This window comes from Pholcus phalangioides, unplaced genomic scaffold, assembly GCF_987345545.1.
Source record: "Pholcus phalangioides strain wild (caught in Gottingen) unplaced genomic scaffold, Ppha-v1.0 ptg000009l_1, whole genome shotgun sequence".
NCBI lineage: Eukaryota > Metazoa > Arthropoda > Arachnida > Araneae > Pholcidae > Pholcus > Pholcus phalangioides.
Genome location: NW_028301602.1, coordinates 42,598,553 through 42,617,708, shown reverse-complemented (window position 1 = coordinate 42,617,708; position 19,156 = coordinate 42,598,553). Strand labels below are relative to the sequence as shown.

Below are 19,156 nucleotides of genomic sequence, written 5' to 3'. Positions count from 1 at the left end.
TTTAATATCTTAAAATGAAAAATATCTTTTATCAAATTATCAAATGTTTTTCCAAATTTTAAGCCCAAAAAATCGGGCGGGGGGGGGGGGGTCTTTATACACGTTAAAATACGGTACTTGATATTTTGAGGTTTTAACGGGGAAAAAAAGACAAACGTTCGAATTGCTTTATTTGTATGCTTTAATTCGTCTGAAATTTCGGGAAATTTAATTGGCATCTGTTTTATGAGGTAGTAGGATGAGGATTTTGAAAAAAAGCACAGGAAAAAAATATGTTTCAGATAAAAAAAATATGCAAACTATAGTATACTCGCGTATTTCACAAGCCTGAAAATAATAGCCGAATATATTATTTATGACTCAATGACCGAAAGAGGTTTCATCTAAACATTATTCAGAATTCTAAAATGGCAAGGATTTTCTGGGGATTTTATTTTTCCATCTCTTAAGAACAAATAAACCAATGAAGAAAATATATTTTGCATTTAAAACTACCATTATCTATGCTATCAAGAGATTTTTGCATTCACGGAATTGAACCAGAATAACCCTTATTTTAAATAGAAAAGAATTTCAGCTATGAATATAAAAAAACAAGTGATCGAAGATACTGTTTATCTTATCAGATCTTTCCATCTCCTTATAGAAAACAAAATGTTTTGTATATCCGCTCACATAAGTAAAAAAAATACAAATCCGTTCAATTTGTTCTTTCCTTAGACTATCAGAAAATGTAAACAAATTGAACTAGACGGAAATGAAAGTCGTGATCCCGAGATACGTACGAACTAGAAAAAAAAAAAAGAAAACTCCGGGATGGGAGAAAAATAAGGGTTTCAAAAAAGATGAAGAATAAATCATTCAGATAAACAAGAAAATATAAAACATGCAAAACGAAATGATGTTCGGATAAAACAAAACAAGAGATTTCAAAAAAGATCGCAAGTATTGTCTTGAAAAAGAAGACAAAAAAGGCTTCTTTGACGTAAACAGATCACCATCACATCCGAAGATGATGCGAGGAGCAACGAAATTCGGTTAAAGGCCACCAAAACTAAAGACAAAAAAAGGGTGAGTTGGAGCCAGGGCTTCGAGGAGTAAAAGGTCTCGACACCAGCCGCAGGTAATGTTCTCAGCCTCTCAAGGTTCAAAGAAAGTCACAAAAATCAACGGCACAATAAACGAAAGTGAATATGCTGCGAAGGGATCATGTAAACATCTATACCAGTTATGAGCAAACTTTTTTAGAAGCGGTCCAAAAACAAAAGGAAAAAAAATTTGCGAGCAAGAACATATTCGAACATTTGATTCGTACGTATTCCCCCGCATTAGTCGGCATGCCGTAAAACTCGAGGGACGTCAGCTTTTTGAATAATGTTGCGGTCTGGTCCGTTCCTGGCGTGGCGGGAAAGGCAAGGTTTCACAAATTTTACATTCAAAATTGAAGGAGTGGACACACCCCGTTGCCCATCTCATATCGAAGCGTTCTCGAAAAATGGGTGCCTCCGAAATTTATTTATATTTATATATATAACAGAATAACAAGTCCGGCTACAAGCGTATAAATCAACAAAATAATTGTGATGAATCGTGGTCTGAGGACCGGTCTAAATCGATATTGTAGAGTCCTTAGCATGTCTGGACTCCAAACCAAAAGTTCCGTCGGTAGCGTCCGTCCGCGTGCATTGGATGTCACAAGTTGCAGTCGTGTAGACCATCCAACGACAAATCCACGTCACGTCTACGTCATATGGAGTCCTGGTCCAAGTCAGACAATATTCGGACATCCAAGCGTTTTTTGCTCGTTCTAGGCGCACATTGCTGTTTCATAAGTACGCTTCATCTTAATTCTCCTGGGCAAATAAGAGAAAATTTCGTTATTGTCGAAGCTACATCGGCGTGCTAGTTTGATTGCGGGTGACATTGATTCACCATGTTCACATGTTTAGGAGTTTACGCCATATCATTTTCGTGTATTTCCAGTACCCCTACGTGGCCGCAACAAGGATCATAACATGCTTTCAGCCAATTCAATGGATTCTTTAAACGAAGATATTGCATTTAAGAATTTTCCAGAATTTGAGAATCAGAATTCCGGCATGCTGGAAAATACAGGTATTCCCGGCATACTTGTCTCTCTCACTGTTTCTCAGCATGCCGGCTAAAGCGGGGGGGAGGGGGAGTACGGCGATTGGAGTTTTATGCGGAATTTTTCCATACGCGAAAAAAGAGGGGGATCATCGCCCATGAATGAATGTTTTTAAAACACTGAAATTAAAAATGTCTATACTATTATTTTGATGTCTGTGGCGGGACGGATAGAAACCACAAAGCGGGCCGCAGCTTGCCCATCAATAATCTATACCTTTATTTTTTACTTCTGTTCAAATTTAGGTTTTTTTTTTTTTTTGGCTTTTTATAAATTAAATCATTACTAAAAATTAGAAAGCATGTGAATTCGTGATTGGAAAGCAATATAATCCCAGCCTGATCTCTCGCTGTTGATATCTAGCGAAACATTACACGGTAACTCTGTATCAATCTCTATATCAATGTTCTTTTATTATTTTACGACTGCGAACCGGTGACGACTGCGAGAGGAAAAGGTTTGCGAACCGGTAAAAGATTAATAAATAGCAGAGGTAATTTTTGCGGACTGGCGAAAAACACATAAATAGCAGAAATAGTTAATGGACAGGCAAAAAATTGAAAAAAATGGAAGAAGTTATTTGCAGACAGAGAAAAAAAACATAAGCAATGAAAATAATTTTCGGACCGGAAAAAAATTCATAACTAGGATATATAATTGGAGGATCACCAAAAATATATCAATAACAGTGTTGTTGCGATTGCATTTGTGGACCTCCTGACGTCTAAGACAACTATGCAAGTCGTACACATTCCTCTGCAAAATTTCTAATGAATCGGTTACATGCCGGAGCATGTTATGTGTGTGTATGTATGCGGAATGTGAAAATTTTGTGCCGGGTGCTGCCCTCGGGGCTATAACAGTGGCTTACAAAGATTCTGGCAAGCTGATATCAAAGAGATAATAATATCTCAATCGCCAAAGTCAAAGTTCAAAGGAAAATCAGCTTGATTTAACACAATTTAAAATTTTGTACGTTAAGAATGAATCGATGAAGTTGAGGAATTTTGAATATAAAAAATCAACACGGAATTTATCACGGGAAAAATTTTAAAAAAATTCCACCGCAAACGATCATGTTGTTAGTTTTGTGTGTATGTATATGCATAACTCTTCAACGTTTTCATGTTTCATTGTCTTGCTGGTTCTGCCATCTGTCTTTCATATTTTGAAGTACAATACAAACAGTACAAACAGTACAAACAGTACAAATACAACGCCACAACAGGCAAATTGCCCAACGAGGTGGCTGGTGGTAATGATGATAAATACTTGAAAATTATACTTACGTTATGAAAAACTATGAAATATTTATGTTATGAAAGTATCGTATTGAAGAGCTCCCTGCTCTCAGCATGGAGACTTTTACAAAAAGGGGGTTACTTTTGGATACCAACTCGCATTCGCGCCTTGAAGTTGGAAATCCGCAGAAAGCAAACTTCAGTCACCCACCACTGTGTCGTCAATGGGGCGGGGTTTGAACCGGAATCCTCACGATGAGAGCCCAACACGATTCCCACCCGAACGCACAGCTGCAATATATGGGCAGTATGTTTTTTACTAAATGTATGTATATATATATATATAACTGTGCAGTGGCTCTACATGAATTGTGTGAAATGTTCACCGTCAGTAAATTAAGACTGCATTCTCCCGAATGTAGCTTATTTTGGTTGCATTTTTTAACATTTATAAAACTTTTGTAGTATAATCCTGAAGCTATAGTGTCCTGATATATAAATCCCTCTTATAGTGTCCCGGCCTAAAGCTGTATATTAAACACACCATTGTTAATGTTTGATATAATGATTGATTTCATTTATTTATTTGTTTATTCATGGTTTCTTCAGTTTCAAAAAAAAAATTAAACTTGAAACTTTCGTTGTTTTTTAACAAGAAATTAAAGTGAATATCTCGTTTGCGCCGTATTGAAGTTTACATATTTGGCTTATACATTTTAAATCAGTGTGATTGTAAAGGTAATCTTTTTATAATTGAGTTAAGTTATAAAAAGACCTACGATGTTACCACGTTCAAAAGCCATTCAAAATAAAAATAGCCGATGCGTCATCAGCTAAACTTTTCTCATCGATGAAAAATGGTAAAAGGTGTAATTCAGTCAAATGAAAAGAGTCTTTCAACGTGGTCGAGATGGAATTCACTTTCCCACAGAGTGATAAACTACTTGAGGTTTAGTATCAGACCTGTGAATATGATCCTTTCATTAGAGCAACATAACATAGCAAAAAAGAAAGATCAATAGTTCCCCGATTTGCATATTTTTTCCGCTATCACAAGGCCGATGATCTCAAAGAATTTGACTGCAAGTAAAAATAACTCTTTCAAATTCATGGGGTTCCTAAAATTTAAATATTGAGGTTAGTCAAAAGTTTTGTAACATTTGCGTTCGAACGTTTGTGATGTGCATGTCATGTAACCGAAGCAAATTACCTCTGGAAAGTTGTAAATTGTATTAAATTTATTCTTATAGACTATTCGTTGCTTTCTTTTATGTGGGATTTGAAAGATGCAAAAATGAACCCGCGACACTAAATTCGAGAATATTCTCTTTGAGAGTTTGAATCGGCTGCAGAGCGACCCGGAATACGTGTTCGTTTTGCAAAAGTAAGAATATAATCAATCACAGCTGAGCAACCACACGTTTGGAGGAGCTTCACTCGAGTTGCAAGAAACCAGACAATCAATCACGGTCAGTTGAGCAAAAATTTTGATTTCGAGCTCTTAAGAGCTGGTATTACCTTATAACAAAAGTTCTTTTATTAAACTATTAATAAAAGAAAAACGTGTAATACCTGTTTTAGGCCGAGACTACACTATAAAAGTTTGATAAAAGCTCTTTTATAAAACTTAAAAAATGCAGCCAGTAAGGCTATCGGTTGAATTTGCGCGAATGTAACAGGTACGATTACTGGTTGCATTTTTCAAGTTCTATAACAGAACTTTTATCAAACTTTAAAAAAAATAATAATTACTAATAAGCTTATTGTTTGCATTACCTCTAATATAACCGATAAGCTTGTTTGTTTGTTAAAGTTTTTGTTGTTTTTTTTTTTTGTTTTCTTTTTTGGATTACTCTATAAAAATTTGATTTTTATAGTGTAATCCCGGTCTAAAGTAGTTTCCCACTTTTCTCATGTCCTTCGTCGAAATCCCTCTGTTACAACGGCTTTCAACCAGTGTGTGCGCTGAGGTAGCCTACTTTAGAATGACTTGATGTCAAAGATATTGTTGGGATAAAACTGAATTGAAAGTGCTCAGTACGACCGTGATTCCCAATTAGTGTATCGTAAGCCCTTTATTGCAATGGTTCTCAAATTGTGGGTCGTGGCGACATGACAAAACTTTTCATTCATATGGAGAGTATTTACTTTAACATTACATTTTTTAGCATGATGCGTAATGAGTTCTTTTCAGACTATTCTGGGAAGCTGCGGATAGAAAAAGTTTGAAAACCACTGTTTTTTTAGTCGGGTTGCCACTGCAATCGTAACAGCTACACTTAACCGATGAGAAAAATGCGTGGAGCAAAGTGGTTTCAGGACATTGGTCTGATGAAAGACACAAAAACATGCCAATGTTGTCACAGCACAAAGTTTATGACTAATTAAAAATCAATGAACGTCTTACCCCGCATTGACGAGATATCTCACCTCCTTAAAAGCGTCTTATTTTAGTAATGACAAGTCTTTTAGAAAGTTGATGGAACATCTTTCCCTATACCCACTCCTTACTTTGCGCTTGAAATTCAGAATGCCTACTGCTTCATGGAAAAAAAAAGTATGACATTATTTTACGGCGGGTTTGGTGATTTCTACTATGCCGAGGAAAGAGTTAACCTTCTATGGTCCCATGTATATTTGAATATACATGGCAAATACCTAATGAAAAACCCCATTGTACCAATTTCTTTTTTTTAATTATTTGGTATTTTTGAAAGTACTCTTAGTGCCATTTCAGTACACAATACGCCATGTAAATATAATACTTTCTTATCTAGAAAGAATAGATTCCTCATTGGTATCTTTTTTTAGAGCTGTTGAAATTTTACGTTTTCAGAGAATTATAAAATCACAGCAAATCGAAAGAATTAATTGGAAATAAAATTCAAGGTAACAACTATACAACTTTGCAAGTAACCTTTTATATGTTTATAGATAACAGTAAAATGAAGGAAAACTGTATATTTTAGTTACGGTTTTTTATAATTACTTATTGCAACTAAATAAAAAAACACTACAATTAAATCAAATTGTGCTTTTGTATTGTTTCAATCAAAAAAATCTTAACAGTAAACATTTACAATTTTTTTTTTCGTTTAATTTCAATACGTTTATCTCAGGACAACCCGTAAAGCATTGTTTTTCAACCTTTCTTATCTCGCGGAAATTTTGATCCACAGTTGAACTTTCGTGGCATTCTTGAATTGAAATTTCGAAAAAGTACAGTTTTAACGATTTAATTACTAAACCCAGACAAAACAAAATTATTGCTATTATAAGGAAAAGGCAATTAACTTTCCTGAAACAAAACTTGGTTATTAGACAAGAAATGCTGTTTGGACTTCTATAGAAGTAGTTTAGTCAATTTCTTTTGAAAATTTTAGCGGCACGGTGGATAAAAAACCCTGCCGTAGAGGTTTAAATCAAACCCATTCGAAAACTCACATAATGATCAAACATCGGTCAAAAATACTGAAAGGTTGCAAATAATTCCCCCTTTCCTTACTTTTAATAAATTTCCGATTTTTGACTTGCCGTTATTATTCTTTTTTTTCTTATATTATTTTAAATTGATTTATTTATCCTATTTATCTAATTTTTTTTTCACTTTTAAAATTCTTCATGCAATTGCTAATATATTTTCACCGGTAATTTAAACGTTGTCTCGGTTTGAGAAAAAAAATTATGATTGGCCTATTAATAAGCACTTTATATTAGATGAGATTAAAATTCAAAATCGATACAAAAAACACCAACCTGATCAAATTTTACTTTTGAGAAGTTTATGCCCGACCCCCTTCGATATTTCGTGCGCCAAAGTTTTTACTTTCGGGAATGGATTCGGGCGGTAGGATCAGGTAAGAAGTTTCAGAGGAGAAAAAAAAAGGAAGAATAAATAAGAAGTGGAGCTAAATTGGAAGAGCTACTTCCAGGTGGGAGGGAAGAAAAATAATAATAAGTTTATAGAAGATGTTAAAGAAGAAGGGGAAAAAAATTTCTTACTTTTTTTTTTTCTTGTAAGACTGGCGGGGGAGTGGAACCTGACAACCAGGGGTTAATGGTGTGACCTCAAGTGATATAAAAACATGAGAACCACTTTGCCCCCAGTGTGCGAACTTGCGGGATCAGTAAAGCGCACACGCATGCACACACACACACACACACACACCGTTTATACATACACACATATATATGTATAAATATATAAAGAGAGCGGCTAGAAAAACTCTTAAGAAAATGATTTTTTTCTTGGTGCAGGTTCGCCTATATAACGGTGCGTCCCTCGATAGTGGAGTTTGTTTTGGTTTTTTTCTGAGGAAGAGGAACGCTCCAGTTGCTCTCTCAATCAGTTCCCTTCTCTTATAAATAACGTTCCCTTTTTATCGTGTCGCTGTAATAGAATTATTATCCGATAATGGATAGTTCGATAATGACGTTAATGAAGATTATACGTTGACGTATCTTGGAATAATGAGATTGAATTAGCGGACACCATTCTTTTGTCATGGACCTCGCGGTGAGTTTCTTTCTTTCTTCTTTTTCCCCAATAAAGAACAAGATCGGTTTTTTTTTTAGGTATGATAATAAAATATTAATAATGCAATGAGACGATTATAATAATTATTATTATCATAAATTAAAGTAAAAGCTGATTTCTAAAGACTATTAAAAATAGTATTTGTCATTGGGGAAAAAAATGTAAGGGAAACAGAAATAAAGCAACATAAGGGTATTCATGGCTTAGTTAATTTGAATTTCAAAATAAATTTCAGATTTTTTTAACGATTTGAAAATTAAATTTCCAATTAATTGTATTTAATTCATTAACAGTTGAATTTTTAATTTAATTCTGAATTGTTGGATTTTTTCAAATAAATTACTGATTTTTTAGTTGTTTTTTTTTAATTTTTAAATATAGCTTAAATATTTGTCCACATGGAAAAGAACCTTTTAAGAAGTTATGTCTTTGATGTTCTCTTACATTTTTGGAGTTTTATTTATTCCTTACTTGGACTTCGTAAATCGAAAAGTAATTTACGAAATAAATGGCCGAATTTTTTAATATGATTTAATTTTTAGTTTACAACTACGTACTTCTCTTTATTTATAGTGATTGCGTGCTTGTTTCATCGTATTGAATATCATTACAGTCAGTTGATTTTGTTTACTTTTGTTCCACGAAGAAAATAGCTTTTTTTCTGCTTTAAGAAGAGATTTTGACTTACCTATCATCATGCTTTTAATTTCAATGCAAGTTGAGAATCAGAAAGTATTTCGAAAAATATAAATAAATACAATCGTTTAGAATACAAATAGGAAAATGATTTTGAAAATTGCAGTTTTCCTTAGAATATCTGCTCATGTTTTTTGTGAGACTTGTTGCACTTACACGCACAATTTTAACCTTTTAACGACTATTAGCAACATCCGTTTATTTATTAGAAAAATAATTTTTTTTTTTCATGAAAGCACTTGACTTTTCTTCTGAAGGTGTAAGATTCCAAACTTTATTTACAAAACAAAAATTTCATTCATTTCAGCACTTGTGTCATAAAGTTAACTTATTTTAAATCTCCTATTTCTAACGAAGTATAAAATTTTATATTTATGTTTTTAGTTTCAATGTTTTTCTTTGAACATGGGCAAGTCCAGGAAACATACAGGGTTCCGTTGATATCAGAAGGGGAAATAAATGAGAAAAAAATTATGAAAATCAAACCAAATCTGAATTCGGCCTGTAAAAGGTTAAAGAAAATAACCAGTATGTACATCATAGTGTAACTGTCAATTATTTTGGGACATGCCCTGTATCCTGAAATCACGCTTGATTATAAAAATATCTTCAATTTATTGAAAAATCTGAAATATTACGAAGGATTATTTTACTATCGAAACAAAAATAATTGAGAAAATTAATAATAACGTTTCAATTAGAGTTGGTCCGATTAATCGGTTAATCGGTCAATTGCTGATCGCAGTTAAAAATTTTATTTGAGTAAATTCGATTAAAATTTTTATTAAAAGTTTATGAATTAACTTCATTTTTTGAAAAAACCAATAAAAGTATTTGAATCAATATTTTTATCAATTAGATTCAACGAAAACTGATGATTTCAGTTTCGAATTGAGTTTATTGGGAGTTATAAAAAAGGTGACCAAAATTTATTGTCTCCACTATGAACAGTATTTTTTGGAAGCGTCAGCTCATCTTCTCACAAGTACCATTCGAGAGAAGTTTCTAAGAAAACATGCAACAGTATAATCGAAAATAGTTTCGAAATCAGTGAATAATACCCAAAAATAACGAATTTTTAAAAAAAACGACAAGATGAAAGAAATTACAAATGACGAAATTACAAGTTTTGGCAATTATGTTCAGCATATTAAATGGCTTGAAGCGGGCAGCCTTAATTTCTTAACCTATTCCTATATTTGTATACATCTACCAAATAGGTGAGCGAAATTAGTAATACAGTAAGTATTGTAATACAGTAAGTGATATTTTAAAAAAACATTTATACACGTAAAAAATAAAAAATTCAATTAGTATCGCAAGTTTATCATTTCTTGACATGACTGATCAACAATTCAACTAAATACTAAATGGCTGATAGAATTAATCATCAAAAAGTTTAATTTTTATACTCTGATGGGATGAAATCAGGAAGAATTTTTGTTAATTATTATTATATGATTTATTGAGGAGCAGGAATTCTTCAGAAAAGTAGGCTATATTCAATAGTCTTCGTATCACGTGTATACCAGTGCTCTCTTCAACCTTTTTACTACTACAGATCAGTGAAATTAGTTGAAAAAAATCGCGGACCTGTGGAAAAAAACCTAGAGAAAAAATAGTGTAACTAATTTACGGACTGGTAAAAAATAAATTAGTAGGATAAAAATTATTTGCGGACCGATAAAAATATAATAAATGCAGAAAATGAGGACCAGTGAAATATAAACAGGAGACAAAAATATAGGGTAAATAGTTTGCTGACTGGTAAAAAATTAATATAAATATGACAAATAATTTTTGAGAACCGGCAAAAAAAATTGAGAAATGTGTCCGCCAAAAAATGCATAGTACAAATAATTAGCCTCTGTGTGGGTATCGTGCTGGACTCTCATCGCGACGATCCAAGTTCGAACGCCGTTGACGCACAGCGGTAACCTGCTGAGGTTTGTTTTCTGTGGTTTTCCCAACTCCAAGGCGTAATGCGAGCTGGTCTCCCGTTTAAAAAAGTCTATTCGCAGAGAGCAAGCAGACCTACAACACGATACTTACACAACATGAAAATTCAAGCTTTTACCATCTTGGAAAAGTAGGTAAACTTTGCCTAATAATACTCAAAAAAATCACCAACGAAAAAGGCAAATACAAAACTCCTGCCATCTTCAGAGAATAAAAAATATTATGTGGCCGAGGATAACTACTTGGATTGGTTACCAAATCTCAACTCTCGGTTGAGATTTTTCTTAGCGGAAAGAAAAATATATTTACGTCTAAGTCAAACGTCATGAACAGCGAAATGCATTAGGAGTTTTGTATTTTCTTTGTATTTGCAGTTTTCATTGGTAATTTTTCCGAGTTTTACATTTTTTACTTCTGAATATGGAAGAGAGATGACAGCACCAACAAGAACCCGAAACAAACACAATTCTGACAACATGAATACGTCGAGGGCCACACATACACTCAGAGCACACGTTCCGTTAAAAATTCAGTAGAGGAATATGTGCGAAGTGCATGTAAGGTTAAGTAGTAGTATAAATAAATATTAATAATTTGCGGACAGGCGAAAAATTCATAGTATAAATAATATGCGGACCGGCTAAAGATAAATAAGTACGAGAAATAATTTTCAGACCAACAAAACATCAAATAAACGGGAGAATTAATTTGAGGACCGGCAAAAGAGAAATAAATCGGAAAATTAATTCGCAGACCTTCTAACGGTTAAGACAGGAATAAAAACCAATATAATATTTAATTGAATCTAAAATCATGTAGAGGCTAAATGAACTCTTCAAAATATTCCGAGAACCAGCGGTTGAAGAACACTGGTGTATACGAATGAAATCATGAATCGCCTTAGTTCATTCATAATAACTAAACACGCATCATTGCTTTTTTCTCTCAGCAAATATCCATAAGGTAAGATGCAGAAACAAATAAATACACAATTATATTCCGAATCGACATCTATGTCAGTGACGTATATAACCGTCCCGAGGGTGACGAAAACTCCTTATATCGGCAAGGCCTTTCAAATGTTAATTATGATATTAATTAATTAACCGGTATATGAAGTGCGAAGGAGAACGAACGCCCGTATCAGGCAACGTTTAATGAGATTTAGAAGCAGAATTTCAAACGAGTCGGAATCACTTTCCATAATTAATCTCGTGTCAAATTTTAGAAGCGGAGAAATTGGCCTCTGAAGTTCTCCATGAACTCATGAAGTGCATGCGTGATAATAGAATGAGGGTCTTCTCTTCGAAGGTTCTGTGTAATAAGCGTAAACTCCCATTGCTACCTGCATGCAAATTACGCAAATGATTCAAAGTTTCCATTCTAGGAGTTTTAGTGAGAGAAAGCGTTATTACTACCACACGGTATTGATTCCTAAGCTCTGTCACAATTTTCACGTGCGTATCTTCAACCCTTTGATGACATGATGGCAATTTTACTTCGCTTAACGCTGGAGTAATTTTCTCACGCACATTGGTTTCATTGTAGGCTCTTTCGAACAATTTCGTAATTAAAAATGTCTTCTATACCGAGCTTCTAGATTTGATAGAAAGTAAATGAGCTAAAATAAACAAAAAATGCTGTGATGTGATTTTTTTATTTTGAATATAGTGCTACAGGGTTCCTAGTGACCTGAAAAGTGAAAAAAAACACAGAAAGTCAGAGAAATGAATAATGTATATGACGGAAGACGTCACTCTCCCTTGTTAATACAACAGATACGGAATACTGGCTGAGTGAGGAGATATCGATGTTTCAGGAAAAAGGGTAGAGCACTCGTTCGACAAACTAGAGACCGGGGTTCGAGTCCCCGTGAGGGCGGAGATGATTTTTCCTTTCCTGAAACATCGATATTTCTTCACTCAGCCAGTGTTCCGTATCTGTCGTAAATGAATAATGGTCTGTGAAAGTTACAGAAAATGTAAAATATTTGGCATGAATGGATGAACGTGAGAACTCTGTCTCTGGACTTACCCCGTTGACGAGATCTCTTCCACACCAGCTTCGTGCCATAGTCTAGACTCTAGAACATAAAGTATTCGGCAAAAATCAAGGAAATATACTCTCTTGCAAATATTTGATAAAAGTCAGAGAAAAATTCTGTGCAGGGGCAAAGCTGTTACTCAAAAAAAAATTGGAAGGTGGCGATTTTTAATTATATTTCTCTTGAGTTTTAATCATGGGGAGTTTTGGGTTTCGGTCAGAAAAGTCAGGGAAATGATCGAGCAGATTATGCTGGAAGCCTTACAATAATTAAAATTTTGCCTGAAGTTTCTAAGATTTTCGGAGGAACTTGTTTTGCGAATGTTAATAATTTTTATTATATTTAACTTCTCTTTTTCAATTTTGCCCAGCACCCTGGCTGTTTCTTCTGACTTTATTTCATTCGAATTCGATGTCGTGTGTCTTATCTTTAGTTGATCAATATGTTACGTTATGAGCCCGTTCAGTTTCAAAATCAAACTACTTAAAAATAATAAAAAATTCTAAAGTAATCAAACGATATCAACTAAATTTATCAGTTTTTTTCAAGAGGTGCGCAATAATTAATTGAGAGTTACGTTATATAATAACAACAAAACGTTTTCTTATATTGTCAAGTTTTTTTTTTCAAGCTTCTTATGTTATAGGGCTTCTTTTAACGTTCGAAATTTTATTCTCCGTTAGAACAGTCGTGCAAAATCCACTCCACCCCAAACGTCTTTTTCTTCATTAAAATCATTTTCGCCTTTTAAATGAACCTAATCTGAAAATCACAAACTTTTGCGTAATAATTATTCGAAACAGCAAATCAATTCCACTAAGAAATGAATAATCTAATTAATAACAGTAATAATAATAAGAAAAATATAATATAAGGCAGTTTCAAAAGTATGGGCCGATAAGTGGGGAAAAAACACATTAAATTAGAGGAACAAAAATTAGTATCGGTGGTTTCCGGTATATACACAATGTACGCGCTCACTATTTTTCTACCCAGTTGTCACCTTTTCCAGCACAAATTTTTTATACTGTAGGGAAAAAAATTTCAAAGCTTCTTCGTGAAATCTCCCGTAAGTTCAGAAACGTTTGGAAATTGCATGCCGCAATTCTGGAACTTTATCATTGTGGATTTAGTAATGTGTTGTGCCGGACTCATTTAATAACAAAAAGTGCATGCTTTTGGCAAAACACGAAAGAATGGATACCAAAGGAAGTTGAAAATGGAGTGCGGAAATAGAATTCATAAGCCCCCACTGGGATCAAACTACCGACCTCTCACAGTCTGGACGAGTGTTCTACCATTAAGGTACAGAAGACTGATCTTTTCTTCCCTTAGAGCATACAGTAGGCATCATTTACACTTGGGGTCCAGTCTTTCGTACTTTTTATGAACAGCTGAGAGAGACATCGTGCGTATTTCTCTCTACATGCTTTTGTCCCTAATACACTCTTTCAATCATCTTTGTTTGATATCAGATCGATTTTCTTTAATTAATATTTTTGGGTGTGCGCTAAGAAATCAAGTACTTACAGGAATAACTGAGCAGACTACTTTCGAGAATATTCATATTTCCATTTGATCATTATTTACTGTGATCACCAGTAGCGGATTAAAGTGGGTCGAGGCCCCGGGCGCAAAGGAAAATATTGGGCCAAAAACTGAATTATGATATACATAATTCAAAATTCCATATTTGCACACCAAAAGAACTAGTTAAAATGATACAATACAATTTGCTGTTCTATTTTATTTTTTTTTTCAAAAAATGCCTTGGGATAGAGTAGACTTGCAGTCCGAAGATGATGTCCCTATCCGCTTTCATACGAACTTTTTTAACTATTAGCTAATGCGAAGATGAACTCAGGAAATAAAATCCAACTGCCTGTACGCGAAATCGAACCCATATCCCGGATGAGAACGCTAGACCACTACGCTGCAAAGGTAATGAACCTCTTTCCTTAGAGCTTTGCCTCTTTCTTTGGAAAGAAGTTCTGGTGCTCTCACCCGGCATATGAGAAAGCGTAGGTGCGATTCTCTGCACAGGTATTTGAGTTTTCTTTCCTAAATTCATCGTCGCATCAACCAGTTGTTATGGGTTATTGGGTTGTTATTGTTGTTTATTAACCACCATGTTAAAACTTTCGTAAACTTGTGATGTCATGACGTCTTTCTGACGTGATCTTTTATCTAAATTTCGTTAAAATTATTTCAAATCTCCTTTCTTTCAGGTTGTCATTATTCACATTTATTATTGGTTGTGCGCTATGCCTTGCCTGATCTTTGCAACGGTGACCGGCAACAAAAACCAGTACGTGTCCAGTGTGTACGGGCGAGTGGTTCCGATCCCGGCTGGTACGAAAGCTCATTACAACATCCAGAATTTCGCTGGTCCAGGAACGTACAAGTTCGGTTACGACACGGGTTCGGGCCCAAACCAGTCATTCCGTCAAGAAGAACGGGGTCCTGACGGCAAAGTCCGAGGAAGGTACGGATACGTGGAACCTTCCGGAGCCCTTCGAGTCGTCGAGTATATCGCGAACTCAAGTGGATTTCACATTCTCAAAACTAGGACTATGGTTCCGGATATGAAACCTAAACCCGCTGTGAAAGTGAGGACGCCATTTGTGGGCCCGTTGCCACCATTTATACCTACGAGTTACGTCGTGAATTACGCGGGATGATGTGGTTCATTTGAATTCCCGAAACTATGTACGATTGCGTTCATCATTCCATCGCAAATGTGATCCCGGTTTTATACGTCGTTCATGAAAATTTTCCGAAAATTCGAGGTTTTTATTCAAGAGAATTTTTTTTTCCAATGCCATCGACTATTAGGGTCCCGAAAGAGCTGCTCAAGCAATCGTTCAATTTTAATCACTTAGATAGACCTCATATATCAATATGACGTTTTTACTGCTAATTGATTCAGAACTTGAAAAAAAAATTCAACGTAAAGGATATTTTTGTTCATCATTAAAAAGGAAGGATTGAAAATTTGACGAGATTTGAGAGAAATCGATTCGACTTGAAAAGAGAACATCGGTGACTCTGTATATAAATACCGCACAAATGAATTCTCTCATTTCTTCCAACTTAAATCTGTGATAATTGTAATGTAATGTTTTTAATTATTTATATATATAATGTGTGATTGTTTTTCCTTTGATTTTGAGCACAAATATTCACAAAATTTGTCATATTTTACAATAGATCGTTCAATTCTTATTCTGATGTAATAACATATATAAAAGTTCCCATCACATTGTAATACATATATATATAGGAATTATTATATATATATATATATATATTATATATATGCCCATCTCCAACTCTACAAATCTGAATCTTATCTTAAATCTAACGTCCGATTGTATATTCGTTATGATTAGACGATTTTTTTTCCTTGCGACTAGATAATTTGGTTTTTTTTTCATTACAACCCCTTCGAGTGTAAGCTGTTGGCGATAAATTTGAATGATCTGTATTAGATGTATAGGCAATAAATATGGTAGCCTTGTTCGCACGTTAAACGAAGGTAGAAAGGAAAAAAGCAATAAGAGTGAGGAGGAACAATACAGGCAGTAGATAATTAGATAAGAGAGTTACAGAGAGATAGGAGAGGTACAGTACAGCATTCTCTTACCTACGTGTTCTCTTTCTCACTTCCATGCACAGTATATAATAGAAGGATTAGTTCTGAGAAAGATATATATATATATATATATACGGGGGGGGGGGCACCGTGGAGAATAGAGAGGTGGAAAATACACATACACGCACAACTTTGTTTCATAGGGTTACAATAAAGCTTGCGATGAGGAGAAAAGAAGTTGAAGAAGCAGTCGGCTAGATTGAATTTATTCCACTTTCATTTGGACACAAAACTACACCCCTGATTGTGAAGGGTTTAAAGGCTAAATTGAGTTTTTTTATCATTTTCATTTTGATATAATTCCTGAAATTAAATAGAAGGAAAAAAACTTACATTTTTTATGCATTTTTCCAAATATATTCCACAATTACGAGGTTAAACCATTTTCAACGATTACTATAATGTTTTGATTTTAAAAATTATAGTTTTATATTTGTTGAGTGTTATTAAACATTTGTAAAAAGGAATTTGAGCAATAAACTAAGAATTGAAACTGTCGAAGTCGTTCATTTATTGCAGTTTGTTTTCTTCCCAAAATAAGTTTGATCGAAAGCAATAATCTACACTTTTTACAAGATTCTAATACTCTAAATTAGGGGTCTTCAACGTTTTGCATCCGAGTTCCTCATTAATATTTCCGTGAAGTTACGCTGGCCACATTTAATGATAAGGGTGAATCACGGGGTTGGGAACTCCCCCCTCTCCCGGAGACTGTATAATGAGGTTTTTTGTAAAATTTGAATTTTATTTTACAAAAAAAAAATGTGTACATAAATTATAATTATCAATAAATAATAATAATAAATCATTTATTATTAAGTATCTATTAATTAATTTGACGAATTTAAAGCTCGCTGACTCTGGGAGTTTTGTGCAATAATACTCAGGACTATCAGTCTGATACTCTGATGCTAAGAAAACCAACCTTCATCTTAAAATAGAAAATTCCTCAACAAATTTATTCCAAGGTTTCACCTCTCGACCACTACTGACGAAAAATTTTCTAATGAAATTCAGAAAGCTTCAATATAAATTAGTCTCTTATTCATTTAAAGTGGGGGCTAGTCAGTAAAAATTCTGGTCAAGATTTGATTTTTCTGTAGATATACCTACATTAACTGTTTGCACGATTAGAAAGAATGTCCAAAATGAACGAGAATTACTATCATAGTAGCAGATAATGGAATGCTGATTTCATTTTTCACTAATCAGTGTCTTGATGGGGGCCGCCAAAATGTCATCGGTGGGCCACTGGTTGAAGAACCTTACTCCAAATGCTCCACTTAAAATTAGAAACATTTTTTCCTCATTTACTTAACATTGAGTGAAAGTAAAATAGGATCAAGAACATTTAGAAATTAACGCATACAAGCAGACTTGTTGTTTCTGAGTTTGGCAGCACTTCTTGAACAGGTAACAAACATTTTCAACAATTGTTTTCATCTTAGGAACACAGCCGATATACAGCACATTCCTGCATGCACCAGCACATTGCAAATTCTTCAGAGGAATATGTATGAGAGATGCATGTGCGGTTGTGTGGTAGTTTGAATAAAGGAAATTTATATTCAAGCTTTATCGAAATGTGTATATATTTTTCATTTCTTAACTATATTTCAGGTTATGTGTATTTTGAAATTATGAATCATATCTAGTGTGAAGAATATGTTATTGAGATCTTTAACTTCAATAATCATTGCCAAAGCGGATAGCGAGTTTGTCCTGTCTGGTACGGGAATTCTTGAAATTACAGAATGATTTGCAAGCGAAAAGTTTTCCAGCATAATACTCGTGATACGCTGTACTACGTGTACATTGATTCCATTAGTTTTATCAAAGAAATAAAAGCCAAGTCACACAATTTCATTTTCAATTATAGCCTATTTATTGTCTTCTGTAAGTACATATCAATCAAAATGAATTTTAAAAAATACAACTGTCATGAAAGATATTATTCGGCTAATTCATCAAGAAAATGGTGTTGGAACCTTTTGGCATTTAAACCATAAGAAAATAGAATCATACCAATCTGTCTAAACGTAAGTGGATACGAAAGTGAATGTCAGCGCCTGATTCAGTATTCATCATCTTGAATTGTATTTGTGACTTCCATCCATTCGATTTATGACATGGTAAATCAGTCATTTTGAGTTGCACCTTTGCCTCCCAAAACTTCCATTCATTCAAAAAGAAAGAACTTTACTTTTCTTTTGGTGCGATGCAGGTCAATTATTATTATTATCAGAATTTTATTTCACTGCGTAGACCTGGATATGTGCAAAGCATTTTTTAAGCTAGCATTGCTGATATTACCTACATAAATTTATCATTTTACGCATATATATTTTAAATGGTAAGAAATGGAAGTATGGTATGACATTTACACACTCCGTGTTTTTAGTATAACAAAAAAAAGTGTAAGTTTCTATTTTAATCCTAAAAGAGTAACCTACATCAAGGGGTCTTCGACCCATGGCCCGCGGGACAAATGTGGCCCTAAAGCTTTTCGCTGGGCCTCTGACCATATTTAGAAAATAGTTACTTTACAAAGAAAAACGATCAAATTGTTGAGAGCAATTTTCAGAATTGTTAAAAGTAATATTGAAATGACTCGTGAAAAATAGTAAGACTTTTTAACGAAATAATTTCATAATTAATGTAAATTTAAAATTAATAAAAAGAATACTTTCAGAATTATCCGGAAAATATTAGATTTAGTAAAATAAATAATTGATTAAAAGGAACTAATTAATGAATTTATTAATCAATGAAAGGAATTTATTTGAAGATAAATTAAAATTAAAATTTAATAACAGAAATAAATTCGGAGTAAATGAAACTGTTCAATAATTTGGGAGACCCATTTTAAAATAGC

General features: G+C 33.8%; 1 protein-coding gene across 1 annotated transcript; it reads left to right on the top strand.

Moving 5' to 3' along the window:
* Positions 1-7,552: 7,552 nt before the first annotated feature.
* Positions 7,553-16,750, top strand: LOC149083104 (cuticle protein 6-like). The gene is made up of 2 exons (XM_089236920.1): positions 7,553-7,906; positions 14,855-16,750. The coding sequence occupies exons 1-2, from the start codon at positions 7,895-7,897 to the stop codon at positions 15,305-15,307; spliced, it is 465 nt and encodes a 154-aa protein (XP_089093046.1). The 5' UTR covers positions 7,553-7,894; the 3' UTR covers positions 15,308-16,750.
* Positions 16,751-19,156: the final 2,406 nt, after the last annotated feature.